Source organism: Pipistrellus kuhlii, unplaced genomic scaffold (genome assembly GCF_014108245.1).
Source record: "Pipistrellus kuhlii isolate mPipKuh1 unplaced genomic scaffold, mPipKuh1.p scaffold_m20_p_3, whole genome shotgun sequence".
NCBI lineage: Eukaryota > Metazoa > Chordata > Mammalia > Chiroptera > Vespertilionidae > Pipistrellus > Pipistrellus kuhlii.
Window position 1 is genome coordinate 162,382,759 of NW_023425529.1, and position 24,573 is coordinate 162,407,331.

At 52.1% G+C, this 24,573-nt stretch overlaps 1 protein-coding gene across 1 annotated transcript in view; it reads right to left on the reverse strand.

The window, feature by feature from the left end:
* Positions 1-24,573, reverse strand: part of RASA3 (RAS p21 protein activator 3) — a 118,739-nt gene that overhangs the window by 21,499 nt on the left and 72,667 nt on the right. Inside the window, exons 4-9 of the mRNA XM_036456430.2 lie at positions 24,476-24,570; positions 19,321-19,397; positions 7,564-7,644; positions 7,103-7,175; positions 4,239-4,315; positions 1,473-1,577 (exon numbers count right to left, since the gene is read on the reverse strand). Coding sequence (XP_036312323.1) covers positions 1,473-1,577; positions 4,239-4,315; positions 7,103-7,175; positions 7,564-7,644; positions 19,321-19,397; positions 24,476-24,570 — 508 coding nt within the window. The remainder of the gene's footprint in view (positions 1-1,472; positions 1,578-4,238; positions 4,316-7,102; positions 7,176-7,563; positions 7,645-19,320; positions 19,398-24,475; positions 24,571-24,573) is intronic.

Below are 24,573 nucleotides of genomic sequence, written 5' to 3' on the forward strand. Positions count from 1 at the left end.
TTTGTGCATAGGGGGTGTGTGTGTCCTTCAGCTCAGCCTGCACCCTCTCCAATCTGGGAACCCTCGAGGGATGTCCAACTGCCCGTTTAGGTCTGATTACACTGGGCAGTCGAACATCCCTCTCACAATCCAGAACTGCTGGCTCCCAACTGCTTGCCTGCCTGCCAGCCTGATCACCCCCTAACTACTCCCCTGTGAGCCTGATCGACATCTAACTGCCCTCTCCTGCCAGCCAAGTAGCCCCCGACTGCCCTTCCCTGCAGTCCTGGTCCCCTCCAAGTATCCTCACCTGCAGGACTGGTCCCCCCCCCCCCCCCCCCCCAATGCTCTCCCCTACAGGCCTGCTCCTTTCCAACTGCCCTCCCCTGCAGGCCTGGTCCCCCCCAACTGCCCTCCTCTGCTGGCCCAGTCACCCCTAACTGCCATCCCTTGCTGGCCTGATCATCCCCTCCTGCCCTCCCCTGCTAGCCTAATCGCCCACAACTGCCCTCCCCTGCCAGCTATCTTGTGGCGGCTACCTTGTGTCCACATGGGGGCAGCCGTCTTGTGTGTTGGAATGATGGTCAATTTGCATATTACTCTTTTCTTAGATAGGATATATATTTAAATACAGGAATTCCACAGTCTCCTGATGATAAGAAACTGCCACTGGGCACAACACAAAAATCCACCCACCCGATGCATCTAGACATGCAGGACGATGGTGCAGTGTGCAGCATGTCGTGTGACGTGTGGCTAGTGGTGTGAGATGTGTGGCATATGACATGATATGTGCTGCGTGATCCACACCTCCTCCCCATCTTGTGTGTCTGTTCAAGATGTGTGAAACGAGAGCCTTAGTGTCTGCGGCTTCACCGTGATGATGTCATCATCGTGATAGGATATGATTTACGAACCAAACATGGAATAAAACAAAGGCACGTTCCTTCTGCCAAAGTACAAAACAGCCCAGAGAAATGAGAAATAAAGAGACGGGAAGTGAAATCTCAGTCTTCTGGGTGACAGGAGTGTGGGCTGAGGCCAAGCAGGGACCCTCGCTTAGACGCGCAGACTGCAGTGGAGATTCACCTGAACCCGCAGCGCCTTGCACACCTTCCTCGCCCTGGGACACTCTGACGACGGGCAGGGGTCATGACTGCTGCCACGGGGCAGAGCCAGGCACGGTGGCGCTCCCAGGCGTGCCTGTCTCCTGCTCGCAGTGAACAGGCCCAAAAGGCCTGGTGCCCCGCCCGCCGTGTTAGGCTCTCAGCCACTCGTGGTGGTGTCAGCGTGATCCCTGCAGTTTCCCCCCTGAGCCTGTCACAGTGCCAGAGCTAGTTAGGGCTTGGCAGAAGGAGAGCAGGTGGCCAGAGAGGAAGCTGACGTGAGCATTTCGTTTGGGCTGTAAACACGCAGCTCTGTGCCCCTTTGACTTGTTAGCTCTGTCCCTCCGCCCGCAGCTCCGGACGGCGAGCAGGCACGCACCACCTTACCACGCTTCGTAGGAGCTGGACTGCCGCAGCACTTTCAGCGGAATCCTTAGTTCTCCCAGAAACTCGTCCCCAAATTTCAAGTTGCTGGCGTTCCAGAGGTCAACCCTGAAAAACAACGGTCGGTCGGCATACAGATGCTCCTGGAGAACGGCCCGGGGACGCACAGAGGCTGTCTCGAGCATCCTTTCTCTCCCCGCAGGAGGGTGGGGGCACGAAGGAGCCTTCGGTTCCACCAAGTCAGCCTCTGTGGGATCTACACCGACTGAGGACATTGAAGATGTGAGGACATACAGGACCCCGATGTGCCTTTCCCGGCTGCCAGGACCGAGGGGGACGTAGAGGCAGAGCCTCAGGCAGGTCGGGTGAGCTGCCTCCTGTCCTTGTGAGAGGAGGGAACTGCTGTGTCCAGAAGCCAGGAGCATCCCCTGCCTTTACCTGGGAGAGGTCCCAGTGTGGCAGGACCTGCCCTCCAGGCTGGGCAGTGTCTCGGACACAGCAGGAGCAGCAGCAGGTGGCCTCGGTCTGCGGGCTCAGCACAGAAGAGGGGATAAATGAAATCTAGCTCTGATGGGGCTACTGCAGAGAATGGTGCCCCGGGGGACTGGCCAGGCTGCCCAATCAGCAGCCAGGATGCCCCCTACCCTCCAGCGCATGAAAGTATACCTGGAAAGGAAAGCTGGGTCTGATTCCTCCTTCTCTACTCGCACTCAGAACCCTGCACTCACCATCCCTCCGACCTACTGGTGAGACTCATGCCCGAGGGCCCCGTCACTGCCGCTGCCAGCTCAGCACAAGGTACCATCTTTGAGAAACATCCACACTCACCCCGCTAAAGAGTCTGTCACCCATGAGCCTCTTCCCTCCAGAGACTTCTGTTCCCTCCTATTTGGGGACGTGAGGATTGCACACCAGTGACAGATGGAGGCGGACGACGCTCCCCATGGTGCTAACTAGCGAGCATGGCAAACACCCACAGCAAACAGCTTACTCAGAGGATACCTATGAGCTGAAATTTAAGACCGGGGGGAGGGGGAAAATTCTAGAAGACTGTAGAAGCCCTTCTGTTGCCCCTGCAAGTCCGAGCAGGGGCCGTGGACATCACAGCAGGCAAAGGGCAAAGGATGTTCCACAGGAACACGCCTGTCAGGACACGGACATGAACACTGTCCCGTGCAGACACTTAGAATTACGAGCAGAAGACTCTTCCATCTGCCCAGCAACACTTCAACAAAATACGAACAAGTCGCCGGGCAGACTTGTTAATAGGAGAAGCATTTAAAAGCATCGTTGGTTTGTATGCTTAGTGAAGAACTAGGACTTCACTCTTGAACTCAAAGCCTAGTCTTTCTCTCAACAAGAAAGCGGAGCTGTCTGTCTGAAGGAGGCAGTGTGCAGTCAAACCTCAAGTAAGGCCTGGGACCTCCAGTGGGGACCTTCTCGACTTGGGGTTCCTTCGCCGTGGCTTCAGTATTGTGAAATGTAAGATTTAAACTGCCTGCAAACACTTAACGCTGGGCTGCGTGGAGCCCACAACCCTTCAGGACTTGAGCCCAGGAGAGGGCCACGCAGAGCCCCGGGTCCTTGCACTTGGGAGAGGGAAGAGCCTGGCCCGTACCCTGTACCCCCAAGGTCAGCCCCCACCTGGCCTGGAGCCCTCCACAGCTTGTTTATTGCTCAGAAGCCCAGAAAGCCGCTGCAGGTTCAAAGGAGGGATACCAGAGTAACCCACAAATGTACACCTTGGAAAACCCTGGCCTAAAAGAAAGTAGATTTTAAATCATGTCAAATCAGGGCATTTCTACAAATCAGGGCTTCTCCTGAATGGGTTACTCAGACCCAAGGGTGGTCACCTGACCCCAGGGCCAGGAGAAGCACACCTGGCTGGTGATGCTCTCCCAGGCACCTCACCCCTGGGGCGGGCGCTGCAGGCGGGCTTCCTACAGGCGGAGCAGGTGGAAGAAGGCCCCTGAGGGGATCCTAAAACTGATGCCAGGAACTCATGCTAGGATCTCCCAGGGCAGGGGTGGGGAACCTTTTTTCTGTCAGGGGCCATTTGGATATTCACAGGCCATATGAAACTATCAATTTAAAAATTAGCCTGCTATATTTGGTCAAACATTTCATTAATTCATTCCTAATGCGGATCAAATGACTTCTCAGGCCTTATACCACCCTTGGCAGGGCCTTCCCCGCCCCTGTTCTAGGGTGACAAGTACCAACTGCACCCCAAGGCTGTGTCAGGGGAGTCCCCAAGCAGCCGGACTATAAAGCCGAGTTTGCCCCTTGGGAAAGAAAGTGTCCTTTCAGCCACAACCACCCAAACACATGGGGGTGATTATGACTGATTTCAACTTCCAACATCCTCGTGTTAAAACCATCAAGAACGTTAAAATCCCTCCTCTCCCCCCCCCATTCATCACCCTATTTTTTTTTGCTCAGTGCTTAGAACTTTGGCCTGCACACTGAAGAGTCTCAGATTTGATTCCCAGTCAAGGGCACATATCTGGTTGTAGGTTCCATCCCCAGTCCCCAACCCTGATCAGGGGGTGTGTGGAAGGCAACCAATCGATATGTCTCTCTCACATCGATATTTCTCTCTCTCCTCTTTCTCCCTCCCTTCCACACTCTCTGAAAAAGCAATGGAAAAATATCCTCAGGTGAGGATTAACCAAAAAACAAAGCAAAACAAAAACAAAATCAGACAGAAGAGGTGAGTTCAGACGGCAGCCACCAACCAGGCATCTCGAAACCCTGATTCTTGCTCACCGGATTTCAAGTTTGTCCACATCCTCCTCCTCAAAGTCGAAGTGGGACTTCCGGCTGTAGCTGCAGGGCCTGGTCACCTAGTGGTGCAGAGGGAGGGAGAGCGAGTTAGACTGAGCGCCTGCCCTGGACTGTTCAGCTCAGGGAGGAGGCTATGCCCCACTTACCATGAATGAGCAGAGGCTGGACTGTGGCCCAATTCCTGGGAGTGGGGGTGCAGGTGTAGGGCTACTCCGGGCAGATCACTCTAACTTCCTCCCAGCACCCATGAGCATCCAGCCAGTTCCCTCCTTCCTTCAGATATCCACTCCCCTGCTGACCACCTCCCCCTCCTGACATACACTCCCTCAAGCCTCCAATCGGCTCCTCCCCAGCTTTCCCACCTACTGCTTCCACCTTGTTGGCAGCCAGTCCTTGTACCACCTGAGCCCAGCTCCCACCAGCCACAGCCCAGATGGCTCTGGCCTAATCTCCTTTGGCTAAAATGTCTGAAGGCCCCCCAGGGTCCCACTTGTCTTCCTCACCCAGCACATGGGACATTTTTACAGCCTGTGCTCCCTGCCCAGCTCACTACCGAGGCCATTCCTCACTCTGCTCCCCGCTGGGAAGCCGGCATGTGTCTCTGAACCTCCTCCAGGGAGCCCCCTGGGCCTCCTGCCTAGTATGATCCCCAATACTATGGTGAGGTATCTGGCTTCCAGTGGGATGGCACAGAGGCTAGCATGTTTCCTCTCTGCCTTATCCCTGCCCGTCACCTACCATCTCTCTCCAGTGAATTTTAAATCATTTCATTTAGATATTTAAGGGCTTTTAGGTAAGTCTGGCTTTTATCCTGGAATGAGCTGGACTGGAGATTACCTCCTGTTGAAACTCCTGCAGGAGGCCGCCTGCCAGCCCCTCGCTCCCCGCCAGACACAGGGCTGGGCCTCGGGCTGCTTGCCAGCCAAGGCGGAAAGGAGATGAGGAGAGCCTGACAAGAGGGAGCGTGCGGCTAAGCAGGGCTGAGCCTCTGAGTCAAAGGACATAAACTCCACACAAAAGCATGTCCCAAAGGTCCTCGGTCGGAGGCCGAGAGCGAGGCCCTAACCAGCAGCACCGAGAGCCCAGGTCAAGGCCTTCTCTGGGATCCTGAGGCTCGGCCCCTACTCCTACATTCCACCCTCTGGGGCCGTTAAACTCATCTAGGTCAGCGGTTAGCAAACTCATTAGTCAACAGAGCGGCAAACTGTGGCTCGCGAGCTGCATGTGGCTCGCAAGCCGCAGTTTGCCGACCACCGATCTAGTGAGTTGAGACCCACAATTTTAGACAAATACGCCATAGCAATCGTGCAGCGCTCCTCTGTGAGTGGGAACCTCACAGGAGTGGATGCAGCTGTTGGCGGGGAGTGTATCACGGTGTGAAGTCCATGACTCACTGCGCGTTGCAGTAAAATCAAAGGTTGGGAAAGTGCCGGTGTGAGCCATTGTAGGCAGTCTAGATATGGAAGGCTGCTGCACCTTTAATGCACATTCATATTAAAGACGTTCCTACAGTTTTTGTTCCAAATGCCATCCCTGCCTTTGGAACACAGCATGAGTCCCTGGAGGTGAGGATGATGGCATGGGCGTCCTGGCTGATCTTCAGTCTGATAAGAACCATTTCCTCACCCAACTACAAAGCCAGACTGCCCAGCCTGGACAGAGAGGGGCCCTTCACCTACGCCCTCAGCTTCCCGGCTCCATCGCCCTCCCAAGGGCGGCCACCGACTTCCATTAGGAAACGTGTGAGCTTCTAGAGACCAGTGGAGAAGGCCAGGCCCTCTGCCCATGAGCGCTTGGTTCTGACTCATCTCTCCAACTTCATTTTCCAAAATTCCTTGTTTTCACCCCAACCTAGCTCTGCATTCCAGATACAGTTTCCTGCATCCTCCCGACCTCCACACCTGTGCATGCCCCCTTCCCAGACTGCTCAAATGTCCCCACTCTGGGAGCCTCGCCCCACACCCCCGGCAGCACTGCTGGCTGCTACTTCTGTCTCTGGGGCCACTAACTTAACCGTCCCTGTAGCAAGTGGGATGACCCCTCCTGCTGGGCAGCAGGATCATGAGGAGGACAGGAGCGAAGGCTGCAGTCATCCTCACCTACCATGACCTGGTGTAGAGTAAGCATTCAAGAAACCTTTGAAGACGGAAAGAACGCCCACCTAAGTACATTCCATATGGTAAGGTGATCAGATGTCCCGCTTTTGGCGGGACAGTCCGATTTTTAACAAATTGTTCCGCATCCCGGGGCGTTTAAAAAGAAGTCCAAAAGATTTAAAAGAATCTTTCCAAAAATCGGGACTTTTTTAAAAGCGGGTCGTCTGGTCACCTTACATATGGGCCGTCTTATCACTAAACTGACTTATCACTCTGGTTCCGGTCTGGTCTTCAGCCCTCTCACCCTCCAGCTTACTAATCTTGGTGGTTCACATTCGGAGAGGCAGCTTAGGGAATCGGTGTGTCCAAACACACTTCCTCTTTGCTTCAAAACCCTCACCATTTCTGGTGAAACTAGCCTCCCTTCACTGCTTAGGAGAGAGAGGGTGGAACGGGCAAAAAAAAAAAAAAAAAAAAAAAAAAAAAAAAAATCAAGTAAAAACAAAACAAGGAAACCCAAAGTTCTGATGACTTGGAAAGAATGAATTGGTAAATACGCAACTCAAAGCTGAGTCATTCTGGGAGCAGAGGCTGCGGGGTGGGGGGGTGGGGGGATCACTGGTGGGGGGCCATCACCCAGAGAACTTTCAGAGGAAGCAACTGGCTGAGAGCCTTCAGATCTAGACTTTTTGCCAAAGGATCTCCGGGGGCAGGGTTTCAACTTAACATCGAAACCACGGAGATACCGACCTCAAAATAAAACACCTCGTCAAACTGAGGGTTGTTGGTCTTCTTTTTCACTTTCGTCTTCTTTGCTTCCGATCTGTAAGCAAGGGAGGAAGGATCGGGATCAAAAATAACACTTGGCGATGCCAAATCTCTCCGCCTTGAGGCTGAGCTATCAAGTGCACAAGGAACTTGCTGCCTCTATTTATCTTATAAATATTTCTGTTTGTCTCCAACCCCAGATGGTATGCAAATCAGGGACCTTTACGGAGCCAAAAATATGCAGCATGAAAAACATCAAGTCTTCCTTTTTTTTTCACAAAACCATGTGAGGGCAATAAAGGAAACAAAAGGAAGTCAAGATTATACTTCTACCTGCAGCGCATCCTCCCCTCTGACTGAGGAACGCCCACCATCCTTCAGGGGCCTGTGCCCCGCCCTGCAGGCCCGGAGGCCCTGGCAGGTGCCGGGTAGCAGCTACTTGCCTGTATGGTCCTGCTAGTGTCACAGTGGCATAAGGGTCGCACTGCCCATTCACGATGGGGAGGCCTTGGCACTCGAGGATGCTGTGGAGAGAAGCGTGAGGAGTGGTCAGGAAGCGGGAGATGAAGGGCCCGCAGGCTACAGCTCAAGCCGCCCTGGGGTCCAAGAGCAGCCGTCACACAGCTCAAGGTCAAGGGCCCTGAGCCACGGTGTGGGGGTGGCTGCCCACTGCTGGGAGCTCCCACCCACTGATTAGCGAACAGAAAACATCTGGGGTGGGAGAGCGTGTGCGCTGCTTTTAGTCCGTGGAGAGAGAGTTTGCAGGGAATTTTCAGAACACATCACTGCTTTCTCTCCTAGGAGCCAGAGCTATTCCAGAGCTGTCAACCACACATGCACTGCCCTCTCCATAACCTTACGGAGCGCACTGTTGTGAAGTCCATGGTAGACGTGGAGGATTGAGGCCCGGGCTAACAGCTACCGCCTGTGCCTCACCTCCACGCCACACGCGCCATGTGACCCTGGAAGATGCCCCAGTCTCAAGCTACACTCACGCCTGATCACACCTGTAGGCCCGGGGCCAGCTGTCCTGGCTCATGTCAGGGAGTGAGTCAGACCAGCTTCCTAAGCGTCCTGTCACTCATCCCATCGCATCTTCACGCCCCGGCCTGCTCTTGGCTGCTCCTCCAGGCGGCAGGTCAGTGCAGAGTGGACGCTGGGTGCTGCTGCTGCCCTGACTCTGCTGTCGTCCGTGAAGGACACAGCCGCTGGGCCTGGTGCTGATCGGTGGTTAAGAGTCTCTTGCTTTGGGCCGATTGTGGCAATTTTGGGCTGAAGCTTTGTCCGGGAGGGGCCTGCAGCCGCTGCTGATTTGGCCCCACTTCACAGGTGTGGTGTCCTCTCTTCACAGGTGGAGCCTGTGTGGGGTGTCCCGATGATCACAGGGCGCTCCACTGGGTTGGGGATTCAAATAAGTCCCAGCCCCACAAAGGGAGTCCTCAGCCCACAGCCCAACCCTGGCTCTTTGTCTGGTGGTCGCACTGGCTGGGGAGCACCGAGAAGTCCTCCTTCTCCCAAACGTGCCCACAGTGGCCTCGCCCACCTCCGAGCTCTGCCTGGGACACCTCCCCGCCCCATGTCACAGCACACAAAAGCTGGGCACTCGAGCTCACCTCGTCTGCTTCCCTTACTAGGGGGTCACAAAGCTAAGCTGTAGGTTGCCCGAGTCCTGAGCTGGTCCACTCCTAGGGCGCCCAGCACTTCAGATGTTTGTGGTGGGAGAGGGGACCCGGTTTCCACTATTTCAGTGTGGCCAGAAGCCAAAGTCCTAATCCTACGTCTGTATGTCAGGTTGGCTAGATACGGACGCATGATCAGTTCCCCTCAGTCATCTGAGTGCTCCATCTCCTCTCCTCCCTGCTGCCGGAAAGCTGGGAGGCAGCCCCGCTTTTCATTCCTTCCCCCGTCAGCTGCACTGAGCTGCTCTGTCCCTCCCGGGGAGGCTTCAGCTTCTCCATTTTACCAGAATATTTCTTTCTGGAAGAGGGGTTTGCTTCCTCCACTCTATAGCACTGTGGTCCTCAGAACTGGTGCCACCCTGTCCTGGCCATGGAGTTTTCCAGAAATTTCTTCTCTTCATTTCTGCATCACTTTTCTTCTGGAACTTCTGTTAGTGAAGGTGGGGCCTCATGGCTCAGCCCATGACTTCAATGAGTGTTATTTAATACTAGTGGCCTGGTGCATGAATTTTATGCACATTAAAAGGGGATTAATTAGAGGAAATATTTAATATTGCTATTTGCCCATATAACAGAAGTGTCAGAGATGAAAGAATATTGGTAAAATGTATATGAAAATCTTCCTCCTGTCAGAGTCTGAGGCATGCTGCAGGACCCAGAGTCAAGTCCCCCCACCAGTGGCGCAAGATCCAGACCCAGGCGGCCCCACCCCAATTGGGCAAGATCCAAACCAGCCGGCCCCACCCTTGTCAAGCCCTTCCAGGTGGGGGGCACAGCCTCAGCTCCCCCATCAAGCCCCACATGGTGGAGGGGGGCAACCTCAGTTCCCCCAACCTGGCACCTGGCAAGGGGCACAGCCTCAGGTCCCTGCTGATTGCTCGTTAAGGATCATTACAGGAAATCAGCCTCCGCTGTGGGTGCAGCCATCTTGTGTTACAGAAACCCCGTCTCCACTATGGGTGCGGCCAACTTTGTGACACGTGATGGCCAATTTGCATATTCCCTTTATTAGATAGGATTTTTCAACTCTTTCTCTTTTCACTCTACTTCCTGGGATACATCTGCATTTCCCTCCCAGATTACTGACTTGGTTGTTGGTTACCTTCCTCCCTTCATTAACTCATTATAAAAACTCCACTCATCCCTTCATTCATCCCTAAACTAGGACTTGTTCATCCATTAACTCGTCATTACACAAATATTTGTTGAGCTCTCATGTTTCAGACATGTTTCCAGGACTGAGAGCGGAGCTGTGAGAGAACAAAAACTCGTGTGTGGAGAGCGTGCCCATGAAGCTCGAATCTGCCTGGCTGACACAGCCACAAACAGTGCAACAGTAAATAGGTAACATGTAGTTTCCGTGTATGACAGCAGGGGAGGAAATAAACTACCTAAAATTCAGGGTGGTCGACTGCTCAGGTGGCTGGTGACCTCGGGGGGATGTGGCCTTCAGGTTGAGGTCTTAAGGGACAGGATTCACCCATCCTAAGTTGGGGGAGAGAGGGGTCCCCAAAGGGCAGCAGCTCTGAGAGGGGAAGCAAAGGTAGGAGAACTTGTTCAAGGGGTGAGGGGAGGCCCCCACTCCCTCCTGTGGATATGGTACCCACTGGATGCATTTTTATTACATTCAGTTGTTGATCTAGAAGTTCCAGACCACCCCTATTTGGGATCCTCAGCGATAACGGTTTCTCACAGCCAGCAAAGCATCTAACAGGACAGACTCTTTACCCTTATGTCTCAGAGAAGCGCTGCAGGTGCAGGCAGCAGCCACCTGGGGCACATCCAGCCTCCGCGTAGATGGCACTTTCACGCCTTCTTTTAAAGACCGATTTGAGAGATGCTCTATTCTCTGTCTCAGAACAAAGCCTGGCTCCTGACTGCAGTTACCCCAAGACATCTCCGAGAAAAAAGGAAAATCAATACCCCTCCATCTGGCATGCAGCATGCACACCCGGGAATGAAGAGGGTGTTAGCCTCCCTCACACCCTCCTCCCGGCGTCACTTCGTTAGCGCCCGAACAGCTTTAGCTGGAGTGCAGCTCAGCTGCACCGTCCTGGGCTGGGGGTGTGATGCTCCGCTGAGCGGCTTGGAGCACATGAAGCCAAAGCTGGCTTCGCTTGAAAAGATATGTACACACACAAGGTGCATCTGTCCAGGCCTAGTCTCCACAAGACAAACCTCACGAATGCTTAGGTGTTGCAGGTAAATAAAGGGGGGAAATATAATATTTACTGCACTGGGCATTATTATATCCTAGAAAGGGCACTTTGAAACATGCCAAGTGATAAAAACAGTCAACTAATCTTGAATCTCAAGTATCAGAGTACAATATTCTGTGTCTTTTTTTTTTTTTTTTTTAACATTTATAGGATTCTATTGTCAACCTGACCCTGAAAACAGTTATGTTTCACAGCTGAGGAAGAGCCTGCAGCTGTACAAAATGGAAAATGATTTTTATTTTCTTCCTTCCCTCGATGTGGGCATGTCCTGGTGCCCGACTTCCTACCCTTCCCCTTCCCCCTCAGGAGAAACCAATCTGCCTGCTGACCAGGCCCGGGTGCAGCATGAGGGCTGCGGACGCCCCATTCCTGGGTGACCAGTGCCATCCGTGGTCACCAGCAGAGGGCCCCTGCTGCCTGGCCAGCCTCCACTCCTACCCAGGGCTTTGGAAGGCTTCCAGTCCCTACAAGGAGCTACAAATCAAGAGCCTGTCAGCTGTCTTTGCTTTCTGTAATTCCTTAATAATAGAAGATGAGACCTTTATTGGAGTTGACATTTGGAAGCCTGAAAGCAGGTAATTTCTCGGTTGGGTGCTCCCGGAGGCGGAGCCGCAGGCAGACTGTGCCGCCTTCTCTGACAATCAGGGTCTCGGAGTCCGGCCACCGAGCAGGGCCCTTGGGCCAGGCAGGAGGGGCGGCTCAGCGAGCATTGGCCCGGTTGTCAATAGAACCTTTGTCTGCAAAGTGACGGAGCCTGCAAGTGGGAAAACTCAAGAACCCTCACTCTCAGACGAAGTGGCAGGCTCAGGATGCCCAAAGAAAGACCATCTACAGGGGCAAGAAGGAAGGACTGCGAGAGCGGGCGAGCAATGCTCAATCTCAGGAGAGCAGAGCCAGGAACGGCGCCGGGTCTTCTTCCCATCGCCCTGCACAAGCGACGGCTGCGTTTCTCCCGGACGCACCGCTGCTCTAAAGGAAGAGACTCGGGGTTGATTGTCCCACGAACAATCAGTTCATCTTCAGTCCACGCAGCATGATTCCTGCTGACCCCAGGGATTCTGCCATGGCCCCAGCACACCTCCGGGTCACACAGGTCAAACTAAACTCACTCCACACGTGGCCCCAGAACCCCCACGCTGTGCGCAGCCGCCGGCCGACAGGCTCCCATCCTCCAGGCTTTCCTCAGTGAGATGAAACGTTACATGTGATGAATGTATGCGCTAGCATGCCCCCCCCCCCCCCCCCCCACCTCTGGAACATATGCTCCAGAAGGCTGAGGATAGTGGCTGGCACTTGGTAGGGGCTCACTGAATAGTTTTGAATGAATGATTAAAAGATGTTGTGTTTATCTTTGTTGGAAATAACAAAAGGGTTAGGAGATAGGATCCCTGAGTCCCCGCTTGAAATCTAGTTGGAAAGACCAGCCGCTCATACAGGACCAGGTACCTGTCCGAGGATGGGGAGTGTCCAGTCCTTGCACAGACACTAGGAGTATTCAGGAAGGCGGGTCACCAAACGGCCCGGGCCTCCGCCAGGCATCCAGGCCCGCAGACTGGACGTTGGAGAGTAAAACGAGACAGAAGGGTGAGTGATGGCCAGGAGGAGCTGCAGTGCGGAGGAGGGTGAGATTTCTACGGGCACATCAGAGGGTTCTCCCTCCGCAGCCCACAAGGCTTGGCACTGGCGGCTCAGCCTGGGCGGAAAGCCTTCTGTCACTACTTAGTTTGTAAACATTTCCCGTTTCTTAAGGCTTTCCAGGGAGGGAAGGAACTGGTGATGTGCTTCCTGCGGGGCAGCTGGGAAGGACCTCAGGATATAGCCCTTATCAGGGGCAGGAAGAAGGAGTGAGGGCACAAGCCTCCAGCCTCCTGGACTTGGGGGGCTTTTGCAAGAAACGAGTACCCTCAGAAAAGAAACTTCAAGCACTCACAGGGCAACCTGCAGTTTGTTCTTCAGGTAAGGTGACCAGATGTCCCGCTTTTGGTGGGACGATTCTTAACAATTTTGTCCCGCGGCATTTTAAAAAAAGTCCCGATTTTTGGAAAGGAAAATCGGGACTTTTTAAAAACGCCGCGGGACGCGGGACAAATTGTTCAAAATCGGGACTGTCTGGTCACCTTATCTTCAGGCCAGAGGGGAAGAATGAGCCTGGCAGCAGAGAGGTGTGAGCTGAACATGGGGAGAGAGAAGGCCTGGAAAGAGAACTCAGCCCCGCCCGGACACCCCAAGGGACCCCACGCGAGACCGTGAGGGCCAGGTGAGAGGCGAGGGCAGCCCAGGGAGGGCTGTCTGCCTCAGCAGGAATCACCTGCTGGGTGGTAGTCCCCACGTCTTAGTTCTGGAAACGGTGAATGGGACCTCATTTGGGAAAGCATCTTTGCAGACGTTCAAGCAAGGATCTTGACATGAGATTATCTTGGATTTAGGGTGGGTCTCAAACCCAAGGCTAAGTGGCCACAAGCCTAATATAAGGGAGATTCACGGACACAGCCGTGTGAAGACAGAGGCAAAGATTAAAGTGATGCAGCCACAAGCCCAGGAACGTGTCCAGCCCCAGAAGCTGGGAGAGGAAGGAAGGGACACTCCCCTAGAGCCTGTGGAGGGACCTTGGCCCAGCCTTCTGGCCTCCAGATCTATGAGAGAATAAAGATTGTGGTACTTTGCTAAGGCGGCCTCAGGAAACGAGCACACCAGTGATAGGGAATGACGCATCAGGGAGGCCAAGAGCGCTTGCCCTGCCACATCGCCGTCACTTCCCAATGAGTAACGTGGGAACAAGTCAGAGGGCTGCGGGGCCGAAGAGAGGATGTGAGGGGATTCTCAGTCAAGGAGACAAGACTATTTATTGGAATGAACTTGCCTTTTTCCAGTTGGCTTCTCTTTAGTGGTTCATCAACCCAACTCTTAATTTTGCTGAGTCCATAGCACACCACAGATTGGCCCAAGGGGGGGGACCCCCATCCTGGGGAGATGCCAGCATAGATGCTTTCACTCTCATTCTACACAGCAGGATGACATGCAGAGTGTAGGGAGTGTGTCCAGTGTTACACAGTTAGGGAAGATTCTGGTAACCTTGGATACCAGGATCTTGGGTTCAAAGGCTTTTGTACCTGGCTACAGCTGGGTGCCCATTGCTTCCTGTTCCATCCTGATTCAGAGCTGTTTGTGGAAAATCTCAGGCATGCAGAACAGTCTTAGAAAACCCTAAGAAAGAAAGCTATAAAATATAAAAACTACAATGGTGTTATTGAGGAATGTGTATAGCTAAAAACACCCACATTAAAAAAGAAAGATCTCAATTGGTACCCTAAACTTCCACCTTAAGAAACCAGATGAAGAATAAACTTTACCCAACAAAGGGCAGAAAAAGGAAATAATCTAGATTAGAGCAGAGATCATGATTAGAGAATAGAAAAACAATAGAGAAAAAACAACAAAACCAGAAATGGGGCCTTTGAAAAGATCAACAAACTTGACAAATCTTTAGCTAAATTGACCAAGAAAAATAGGAAACTCAAATTATTAAAATTACTAATAAAAGAGGGGACATTACTAATGATCTTACAAAAACAAAAGTTTTAAATAAATTACAGAAAACCTAGCTAAATGGAAAGAAATTATGTTCAGAGGTTGGACAATTCAGTGCAATCCCTATCAAATGCCAGCTGTTATTTTTGCAGAAATTAAAATGCTAAATAAAAGAAACTCAGAATAGCCATATGGCAATAAAAGAAGCTCAGAATAGCCAAAGAATCAGAAAAAGAAGGACCAAGTTGAAGACTCACTGTGTGGTGCTAACACAGGGATACAGGTCAATGAAATAAAACAGATTCCATGATAAGCTCACACATTTATAGCTAGTTATTGTCAACAAAATGCCAAGATACTTTGATGGGACAGAATGGTCTTTTCAACTAATGATGCTGGGACAACTAGATATTCAAATGCAAAATAATAACAACAATAATAATGCTAACTCCTACCTCACACCGTATATAAAAATTAACTCCAAATGTATCGAAGACCCAAAGTTAAGAGTTAAAAATATAAAAAAATGTTAGAAGGAAAACGTAAGTGTAAATTTCTATGATCTTGAGTTAGGAAATGCTATCTTAAATAGGTACTAAAACCACAGGCAACTAAAGAAAAAGTAAGTAAATTGGATTTAAATTTAAAACTTTTGTATTACAAAGAATATTATCAAGAAAGTGAAGAAAACTAACAGAATATAACAGAATATATTTGTAAATTATATATTTGACAAGAGTCTGGTATCTAGAATATATGAAAAACTCTTAAAACTTAATAATAAAAATGCTAATAACCCAATTAAAAAAATAAGTAAAGGACTTGCATAAACATTTCTTCAGAGAAAATACATAAATTTTAAAGGCCAACAAAGACAAGAAAGGATGGTCAATATCATCAAATGTAATGACATTTGAGAAAATGTAAATCAAAACTACTTTACACCCTCCAGGATGGCTGCAATAAAAATGTCCGCCAACAATAACAGTGCTAGCAAGGATGTGGAGATGTTAGAGCCCTCACATTCAGCAGGGTGTAAAATACGGCAGCCACTATGACAAACAGTCTGGGAGTTTCTCAAAAAGTTAAACATAGAGTTACAATATGACCCAGAAAGTCTACCCTTACGTATACACCCAAGAGAAATACAAAACATAAAATTGTACAAAAACTCATACAAGAATGTTCTTTGCAGCATTACTCACAATAGCCAAATGTCCACCAATGGGTGATAAAATGTGGCATGTCCACAGAGGAATATTATTCATCCTTTAAAGGAAGGAGGTACTGACGCACACTACAACCTGCATAAACCTTGAATACGTTATGCGAAGTGACAGAAGCCATCACAGAGGACCACATGCTGTATGGTTCCATTCGTACTAAACGTCCTGAACAGGCAAGTCCTCAGGCAGGAAGTCGGTTAGCGGTGCCAGGGACTGGCGGAGGGGCTGGGTGTGACCGCTCACGGGGATGAGGTTAGACAGTCGTGAGTGGTGACGGTTTATCACCCTGGGAGTGTACTATAATTATGCACTTTAAAATACTGAATCTCATAGTATGTATATTTTTTAGTTTAAAAAAAAAATAGCTACAGGAGGAGGGGAGGGGAGGGAAGAAAAGCCACTGGTCCCACACAAACTTCTGGTTTCCTTGGTTAGAGAACATGAGCCCCTGTGGGACTCCCCACTCTTTCCCCCTCATCACACCCTTATGGTGGACCTTCTGCCCCAGGACTCTGAACAAAGTGTGAGTACACAAGTATACTACTACTGTGTACTAGCATGTGTACTAGCATATGTGTGAGTGTGAATATACTTGTGTGTGATGGTGTGTACTAGTACAAGTACATAGATATGCCAGTGTACTGGCACATGTGCTCGCTTGTGTACCAGCATGTGTGTGAATGTGGATATGTGTGTGTGTGCTAGAGTGTACTAGCATGTATACACATGCATGCCAGTATACACATTCTGCCACGTGCACTTGAATGTGTATTAGTGTGCACCAGCATGTGTATTAGTGTGTGATAGTGTGTGTAGTAAGCATACTAGTTGTGTAATTAGTGTGTGCTAGTACGTGTACTAATGGATGTGACAGGCCCGATTCCCACGTGTGAAAGAGGCCCAAGCGGTGCTCAGCATTCCCAGGAAAGTCAGCGAGGAGAGGAGGCCTCATCTTGTTTCCTCTCTGGGGCTCCTTCCTGCTCCGCTGGTCAGGACGGGCCTATAAAATGGCCCAGGGGTTTGCTGAGCACCTGCAATGTGCCAGGCCCTGCCCCGGGTGTTGAGGATACGGCAATGAACAAAAAAATTCACGTTCTGCCGAGACTGGTTTGGCTCAGTGGATAGAGCGTCGGCTTGGAGACTGAAGGGTCCCGGGTTCAATTCCGGTCAAGGGCATGTACCTTGGCTGCGGGCATATCCCCAGTAGGGGGTGTGCAAGAGGCAGCAGATCAATGACTCTCATCGATGTTTCTAACTCTCTATCTCTCTCTCTTCCTCTCTGTACAAAATCAATAAAATATATTTTTAAAAAAAATTCACGTTCTGGGGAAGTGCACAAAATACAGCCGTCACCAGCCACACGCACGCTGTAGGCGGAGGGCCATGGGGTGGGACACAGAGGCCTGGCTGTGCTCTCTCTAGAAGAGGGCGGCTCCTTGGGGGCATCTGAGTAGAGACCTGAATTAGGGGGATTTGGAAGAGGGGTGCTCCAGGCAGAGGGTCACAGAAGCAAAGGCCGAGGCAGGGCGGTGTCTGAAAGCCTCCAGGAGGCCGTGGCTGGGGTAGCGTGGGCAGAGAGGCCCTGACCCGCTGACATTAGTTCTTGTCCCTCCTGTGCACACGGGGAGGGAATCAAACGTCGGCCTCAGCGCTCACAAAAACGTGTGCAGTTGATTGCTGGGGGACAGAACCCAGAACTTGGGGAGGCAGGTGGTGAGCACCCTCCTGACATTCAAGCAGACATCTGAGCAGGAAAACTGACAACAGAGCCACATGGAGACACAGATTTAAAAAAGCACTTTCAGGGCAAATACAGTTCATGTCCTTGCATGAATTGGAACTCAGTTAGAAAACGTGCTGGCCAGGCTCCAGTCCTAACAAGGCATGCTCCAGTTAGCAGAGTCTGCAAGGACCAAGACAGCCTGTGCGGCCTGAGGCCCACGGTTCCAGATCCGTCTGAGTGGCTGGAGGCCTTTCCTCCCAGAAACTCCGGGACGCACAGAACCTCCCTGACTCCCACCCTTGCCTCTTCTCTAAACCAAAGCTCCTTTAAAAAACAAACAAACCAAAACAGGGGGCCATGTGCACAGCACGTGCCTGTGTTTCAAAACAGGACTCCAAGCCCTCGGCTCTGGGGTTTCCTGTGCCCGCAGTGGGTGTCTGGAAGGAGCTGCACACTCACGCATGCGCGGGTGGCTGCTGCCACTGCTGCCAGACCGTCCTGACTTTATTTTATTTTTTTTTAAATATATTTTATTGATTTTCTATAGAGAGGAAGAGAGAGAGATAGAGAGTGAGAAACATTGATGAGAGAGAATTATTGATCAGCTGCCTCTTGCACACCCCCTAATGGGGATATGCCCGCAACCAAGGCACATACCCTTGACCGGAATCGAACCCGGGACCTTTCAGTCTGCAGGCCGACGCTCTATCCACTGAGCCAAACCAGTTTCGGTGGTCCTGACTTTAGACACTTGTGTTCCTGAAAACCACAGCCTGACGTGCACCCTGATAAGACGCAGAGACGGGTGGCTGCAGTTCTGGTGCGTCACACGTGGACTCTGAGGGGAACGGACACTTCCACCCCCATCTCGGAGTCCTGGAGCCAAATGGGGCTGCTCTCAGGACAGGGCTCCGGGCCCACATCTGCCCAAACTGGTCTATTCTGTCTCCCCGCCCCTTCCAACCAACTCACACTTTCTGGTTCCATGTGAGGCTTGTGTTGAACAGCGTTGAGTCCTTTTTGAACAAGGAATAAACTGATAGGTAAATAAATAAGAAAATAGGCAACTCTGTCTTCACAGCTACAAATTCTGAGAGCACAGCAGCTATTCTTTAAGAATGGAAGGAATGAGAGCGTTAAGGATAACACTCGCTGAACTTTCTCCCATGTATAGGAAGGGCCTATAAAATGAGCTGGAACAGGCCGGCGCCCAGATGTTTGCTGAGCACCCACAATGTGCCAGGCCCAAGTTTCAGTTACTAGGGAGTTCTTGCCTTCTACCCATCTTATATGTGTCTTACACCCTGTCCTCTGCCATGTGCTATATATGTTCCTGCACCTCATGCTACCCTGTGCCCCTAGGGCCTACACCATCTCCTTCACCATGTCCTACACCGTGTCCGCCCACGTGTTCTTCAGTGACGGCCCTGCAGCCAGAGCTGAATACCGGATGATGAGTGTGGACCGGGCAGCCAGAGCAGGGCCCGCTTGGACAGTACACAGTGGGGGACACTCCTTACCACCTTCCTCCAGACCCTGCCAGTGGGCCAGAGAGTGGAATCCGCTCCCTTGTGTGTAACGCCAGGTGCGACACCAACCTCTTTGCCTGAATGTCGCACACAGTAACGGATCGGTGCCTCAAGGACGAGCATTGGCTTTCTGGGTCCATTGAAGTAAATACTCTTTAGTGTATTGGAACCTCCACGGATGACGTCACGAGGGGGACTCACCAAGTGGGGGAATTCTGATTCATTTGTTTGAAAAACAACACCCGCCCCACGGCTGGGGGTGAGAGTTACTATTCCCGGGCAGATCCGCGCCTTACCGCGCGGCCAGCTTGTGGCAGACGACACCCGTGTCGGTGATGACTTCACTCAGCCTCAGCTCCAGGTGGACCTTGCCCTGCAACGCACAAAGACAGAGGGTCATGGGGACGGCCACGCAAGGTGGGAGGTGCAGAGCGTCTGTTCACAAATGATGGTCAGGTCTGGCCCCACGTGGCCTCCACCATACTCCCACCGGCCTCGCTCAGATCTCGAGGGCCAGGTTGGGTGTGACTCCCCCAGAGGATTATGGTTCCAACCCATCAGGCACACTGGGCTCCCAGTTCTGCTCCCAGACTGACAACAAGGGAGACGGGCACGGAAAAGCCCAGACTCAGCCAGGACATCCATGGCAGCAAACGCCCACACACCGCCCAGCTGTGGGCAGGGCCTGGTCCTGTCCTTTCAGGCCCTTTTCTCACCTGCAGGACAGAGAGGCCACAGGGAGGGCAGCAGTGATGGTCAGGCAGGATGCCCGGCGGTAAGGCCTGAACACAGGTCCAGGCCATTAGCATCACCTCCATGGGAGCACAGGTCTGGGCCCAGCCCTCCTGGCTGACCTCCTTAGACAGGAGTACACCCTCGTGGCCAGTGAGGGAGGAGGGGGCCTCAGCACCATGCCGGCTGTGCCGGGGCTGGACAAAGGCCGAGGGTGACAGCAGTGGTGCTAACAAAGCTCATCTCCCGTGGCTCCCTTTCACTCGGCTTTTGAATCATCCCGGAATCTCAGCACAGCCCATGAAGCGGCCACGGCCGTCCTCGGTTCAGATGAGAACATTGAGGCTTACAGAAACCCACAGTCTGTCCTCCACACTAAGCCAGGACAGGAGCATGCGATACAGCGGAGTGAGGACGTCTCCACAGCAGCCTCGCGCTCTGTGTCACACGTCTGGGTCCTCACCGCCTTCCCATTCAGACCGGCATTTCACTAATTCATTCCCAATGGGCTTCTAAGAAGCGAAAGACGGTGTCTGGGGTGAGGAGGAGCCCGCTCGGATGCTGGGCTCACCGTCCTGTTTCCTGTTTTTCCCGAAAGAGTCCGCAGCAGCAGACCCCGTGGCTGCGCCCGTTTCCTCTCGGGGGCACACACTTCCTCACCGAGGTGGCAGACAAGACGGCGTCAGCTAATGCGTGCTGTCACCGTTTTGTGGGGATTCGGGAGAGGGTGGTAGGAGGTAACACAAAACAACACAAACACTGTCCATGACTGAAAGGACTTCCTCCCTTTCAGAGGGTAACGCGCAGATCTGCAGTTCAGAAGTTCACGTCTGTTGTTACGCAGGGTCACTGACGGTTCGGCCGCACCTCGTGCGGTGTGGGCATCCCCCCTCCTCCCGCACAAACAACCCAGCCGCGGATGCCGACGCCCTGCGGGGCTGAGGGCCACACCTCACACCTCAGCGCAGGCAGGAAGTGGGGGTTTTGAGCCGCAGCCTCTGCACAGCTGGCGTCTGAGCTCGCAGAGCACTGGGCGCAGATGCCAGTCTGAGCGGCAACCTGCTCGGCTGCATACGTCAAGATGAGTCGGGGGAGGACGGAGCCTGGCCCTGCCCTTTCCTTCCTGCCATTCCGTAAACCCTCAGAAAGGTCCGAGCTGGGTCCTGGTGTGCGGACGGCTGCGGACCCCGACTGTGTGGGGAATCCTTCGAGTAGGATTATCTGACACGAGTCACATTCTGGGAGATGATCTGGATGTGGCTCCGGGGGTTTGCTGGGTTGGCTCAGCTGAGCTCTTCTTTGGATATCTACTTTCATAACTGTTCACTAGAGATCAACCGAAGGACTTGTGTGCATGCATATAAGCATAACCAATGGATGCAAAACTATGGGGAGAGAGGGCATGTATGGGAATGGGGGGGAGGGAGATTGGTAAGATATGTACACATATAATACCTTAATTAAAAAAATGAAAAAAATAAAACAGCACAAAGCAAAGCTCAGTGGCTGCTAGGCATCCCTGGAAGAGTCCGGGAGGACTCGCTTGCGGCCCCGTGGGGGGCCAGCTCAGATGGATGCGTGGGGGACCTCCCTCGGGGTAGAAGTGGCACAGGGAAAAGGGAGCCTTCCAGGTAAAGTGTACGTTTTGGCAGGTGTGATTGGCTGTGCAGCACAGACCACAGTCAAGGCCATTCCTGCCAGTCGCCTCGTTCTGTTACCCACGAAGGGTCAGGGAAGGAACAGAAGCGACTGATTCTTTTTAATAAAGTGATCTATCAGAGACCTTTAAAAGCATAAATTCCAGAGGGAGCAAGTCATTCTTTAAATCGTCCTTTCCCCCATTCTGCGACTCACTGATCTCTTGTTGGCCCGTTTTGTGATTCTCTCGGACACATGCCTTTTGTTTTATTACTACAAGCCTGATGCACAAAATTCGTGCAAGGGTAGGCCTCCGCAGCCCCGGCTTTGGGGCGGGTAGTCCGGACTGTCATTCCGCTGCTCGGCCATTGGTCGATTTACATATTATGCTTTTATTATTATAGATTTTTAAATATATATTTTTATTGTTTTCAGAGAGGAAGGGAGAAAGAGAGAGAGCTAGAAACAGGCTGCAACCCGGACATGTGCCCAGCTTGGGAATCAAACCGTGCCCTCCTGGTTCATAGTCTACTCTCAACCCCTGACCCACCCCAGCCGGGGGCTGAACACATGTATTTTACTATGAATTATACAACGGATGGATTCAAGAAAATATACGCCATCCTGTGCCCCTCTAAAGTCCGTAACTGTGACATTTCAAAACAAAACTGCGGCTGCAGGAAAAGGTCGCACTTGCACCTTGAAAGGCCAGTTTGAATGTGGGGGAGTTCTTTGAATGCGTGGGCACTCTAAGAACTAACTACCCTAAGCCAAGTGCTCAGCTCCTCGCCTGGAACTCAGCAAACAACCAATAAACACTGCCCTTCCTCCTTCTTTTCAGAGTTATGATGATAATGCATTTTCCATTCATAATTCACAAAGTCCGAGGAGCCTGGCCCAGCGAGGGTCAGTATCCCATCTCATGCAATGTAAGGACCAGGCTCAGAAGGACGAGGGACTTGGCCACGGGCATGCAGAGGACATCCGTTATGGAACAGTGAAAATATTTTACACACCCATGTTTACTTACAAGATTTGTGCTGACGGAGCAGTTTTGGATATTAATTGTGGTGGTGATTACACAACTTTATCCACGTGATAAACGGCACAGGATAAACATGTGCACACGTGCAAGCACACACACATGACAAGCTGCACACAATATCCACATGCACTTGTGCACGCTCCCAAGCACGCACGTGCACACAACTGGCACACATGCAGACAAGTGGAACTGGTGAGATCCTAGCGAAGGCTGCAGCGTGGGAATGTCAGTGTCCTGGCTGTGGTCTCCCACAGGTACACAGCATGTACATGGGGGAATGGGGAAGGAACATGGGCCTCCTCACTATTTTCAGTCTTTAAGTATAAGCAGGAGAGCACACAGTTTGCTAATCATCATTCCTTGTGCACTTTTTTGTGACTTCCTGTGACTCTGTCACCATTTCAAAATTAAAAGAAACAAAAAGAAAGGCAAGATAAAAAGAAAAACCACACTTGCCAATAAAATCCAACTTAAATCTGGGTGACAGCCATTTTGATTACGGCGCCACAGGCTGTGTGATTTCAGAATGAAAGTGACGGGGTAAAAAATCAACATAAAGAAGCGGGAATGGTTCCATTTCGGAGCAGCACGTGGCTTCTGGAACCTCCTGTCTAAAGACGGACCTGCCCAGGCACCTGAGCGGCATGGTGGGCCGGCTACCCCGGATGTCATCCGTCTTCACTGCTGGAACTCTGCTTCCAACGCCGGGCAGTCACTGGTTCTGCAGTAATTACAGCGTTTTCTAATTTACTCGGCACGATCGGGCCCCTGGGTCAGAATTAATTAGGCGTGAAGCACCATTACGATGCTTCCCTTTGGCTCCGCTCCTTAACCTTCCCTCCGGCTGCCTCTTTGTTCAAGTGCGTGGCTCCTTCCCAATGGGCACAAGGCCAGGGTGCCCCACAGCCTCACCAGGCAGCAACCCTGAACCCTGCTGCCTTCCCCCTCAGAGTTCAGCTGAGGCCGAGGTGTTAGGAGGAAGCATGAGGACCCGAAGGCCAGCCGGCTCCAGATGCTGGGCGAGAAGCCCAGGAATGCTGCATGCCAGGCGGGCCAGGGGAAGGCCTAGGGCAACGTGTCAGACACTGCCCAGCTGTTCACAACACTGCGCTTCACAGAGGAGAAGACTGAGGCTTGGAGAGGACGCTGCTGGCATACCTCACTGGTGGTTCGGGGCACAGAGCTCTGAGCCAAGCCTGCCTGTGCCAGAGACCCTGTGCTTGGTCAGGCACCCCGGCCACACCCCGGTGTCTCACAGACCCACTGATAAAAACACCGGTGCGTCTCAGCATCAGGGTGCTGTGCTGTCCGGCCGTGGCTCCCAGTCTTGGAATTCTGGATACTGGCATGGAACCGGCTTGACTGGAAGCCACACAAGCCAGTCTCACAAGAGAAGATGCGGCCACCCTCCTGACAGGCATTCGATGGGCTCCTGGACACTCAGCAGTGGGCAAGTCCAAGGGCAGCCTAAAGGGGATGGTTGGGATCCTGGAACCACGCAGTCTCCCCTGCTAGGGGGTCCGCTCCTTCCACTGGACAGGGATGTCAGTCCCAGTTAACACATCGCCCTGGTGAGCCACGGTGAGCCCAGGACCCTCAGAGGGTGGGAACCTGCTCAGAGTGGCCTCTTCTTTTAGCTCTAGATGCTTCTTTGCTGAGTGCAGGGAGCTTGACAACACATGCGGTGACCTTCAAAAGGTACAGGGACTTGCCGGGGGAGGCTCTGTGTGCTGTTCTCACCTACAGCTTCATTTTTCTCACCCATATTTTCTCTTCACCTTCTTTATATTATTGCTCTTTCACATTTTTTTGTTTGTTTTGTTTTTAAGGTGCTTCAATCATGCATGACAAAGTGTGACAATCACCAACTGAATAAACAAAATTAGCAAGCCTATATTTACTATAAATAGAAGGACACATTTACTAAACATTGCTCCCTGTTAGGACCAAAACCCTGTCTCTATTCCTTTAACCACAATCAAGTCTTCCTTTCCCCAAGACCTCCAGCGTTCCACGGGCTCGGCCGAGGGTCTCACCTGAACTTCTGAGTCCGCGTCGACATGCTGCAGCTGGAACCAGGTGTCCCTGTTATGGTACTTCTGCAGGTCTTCCTTCTGAATGGCCACCTTCCCTA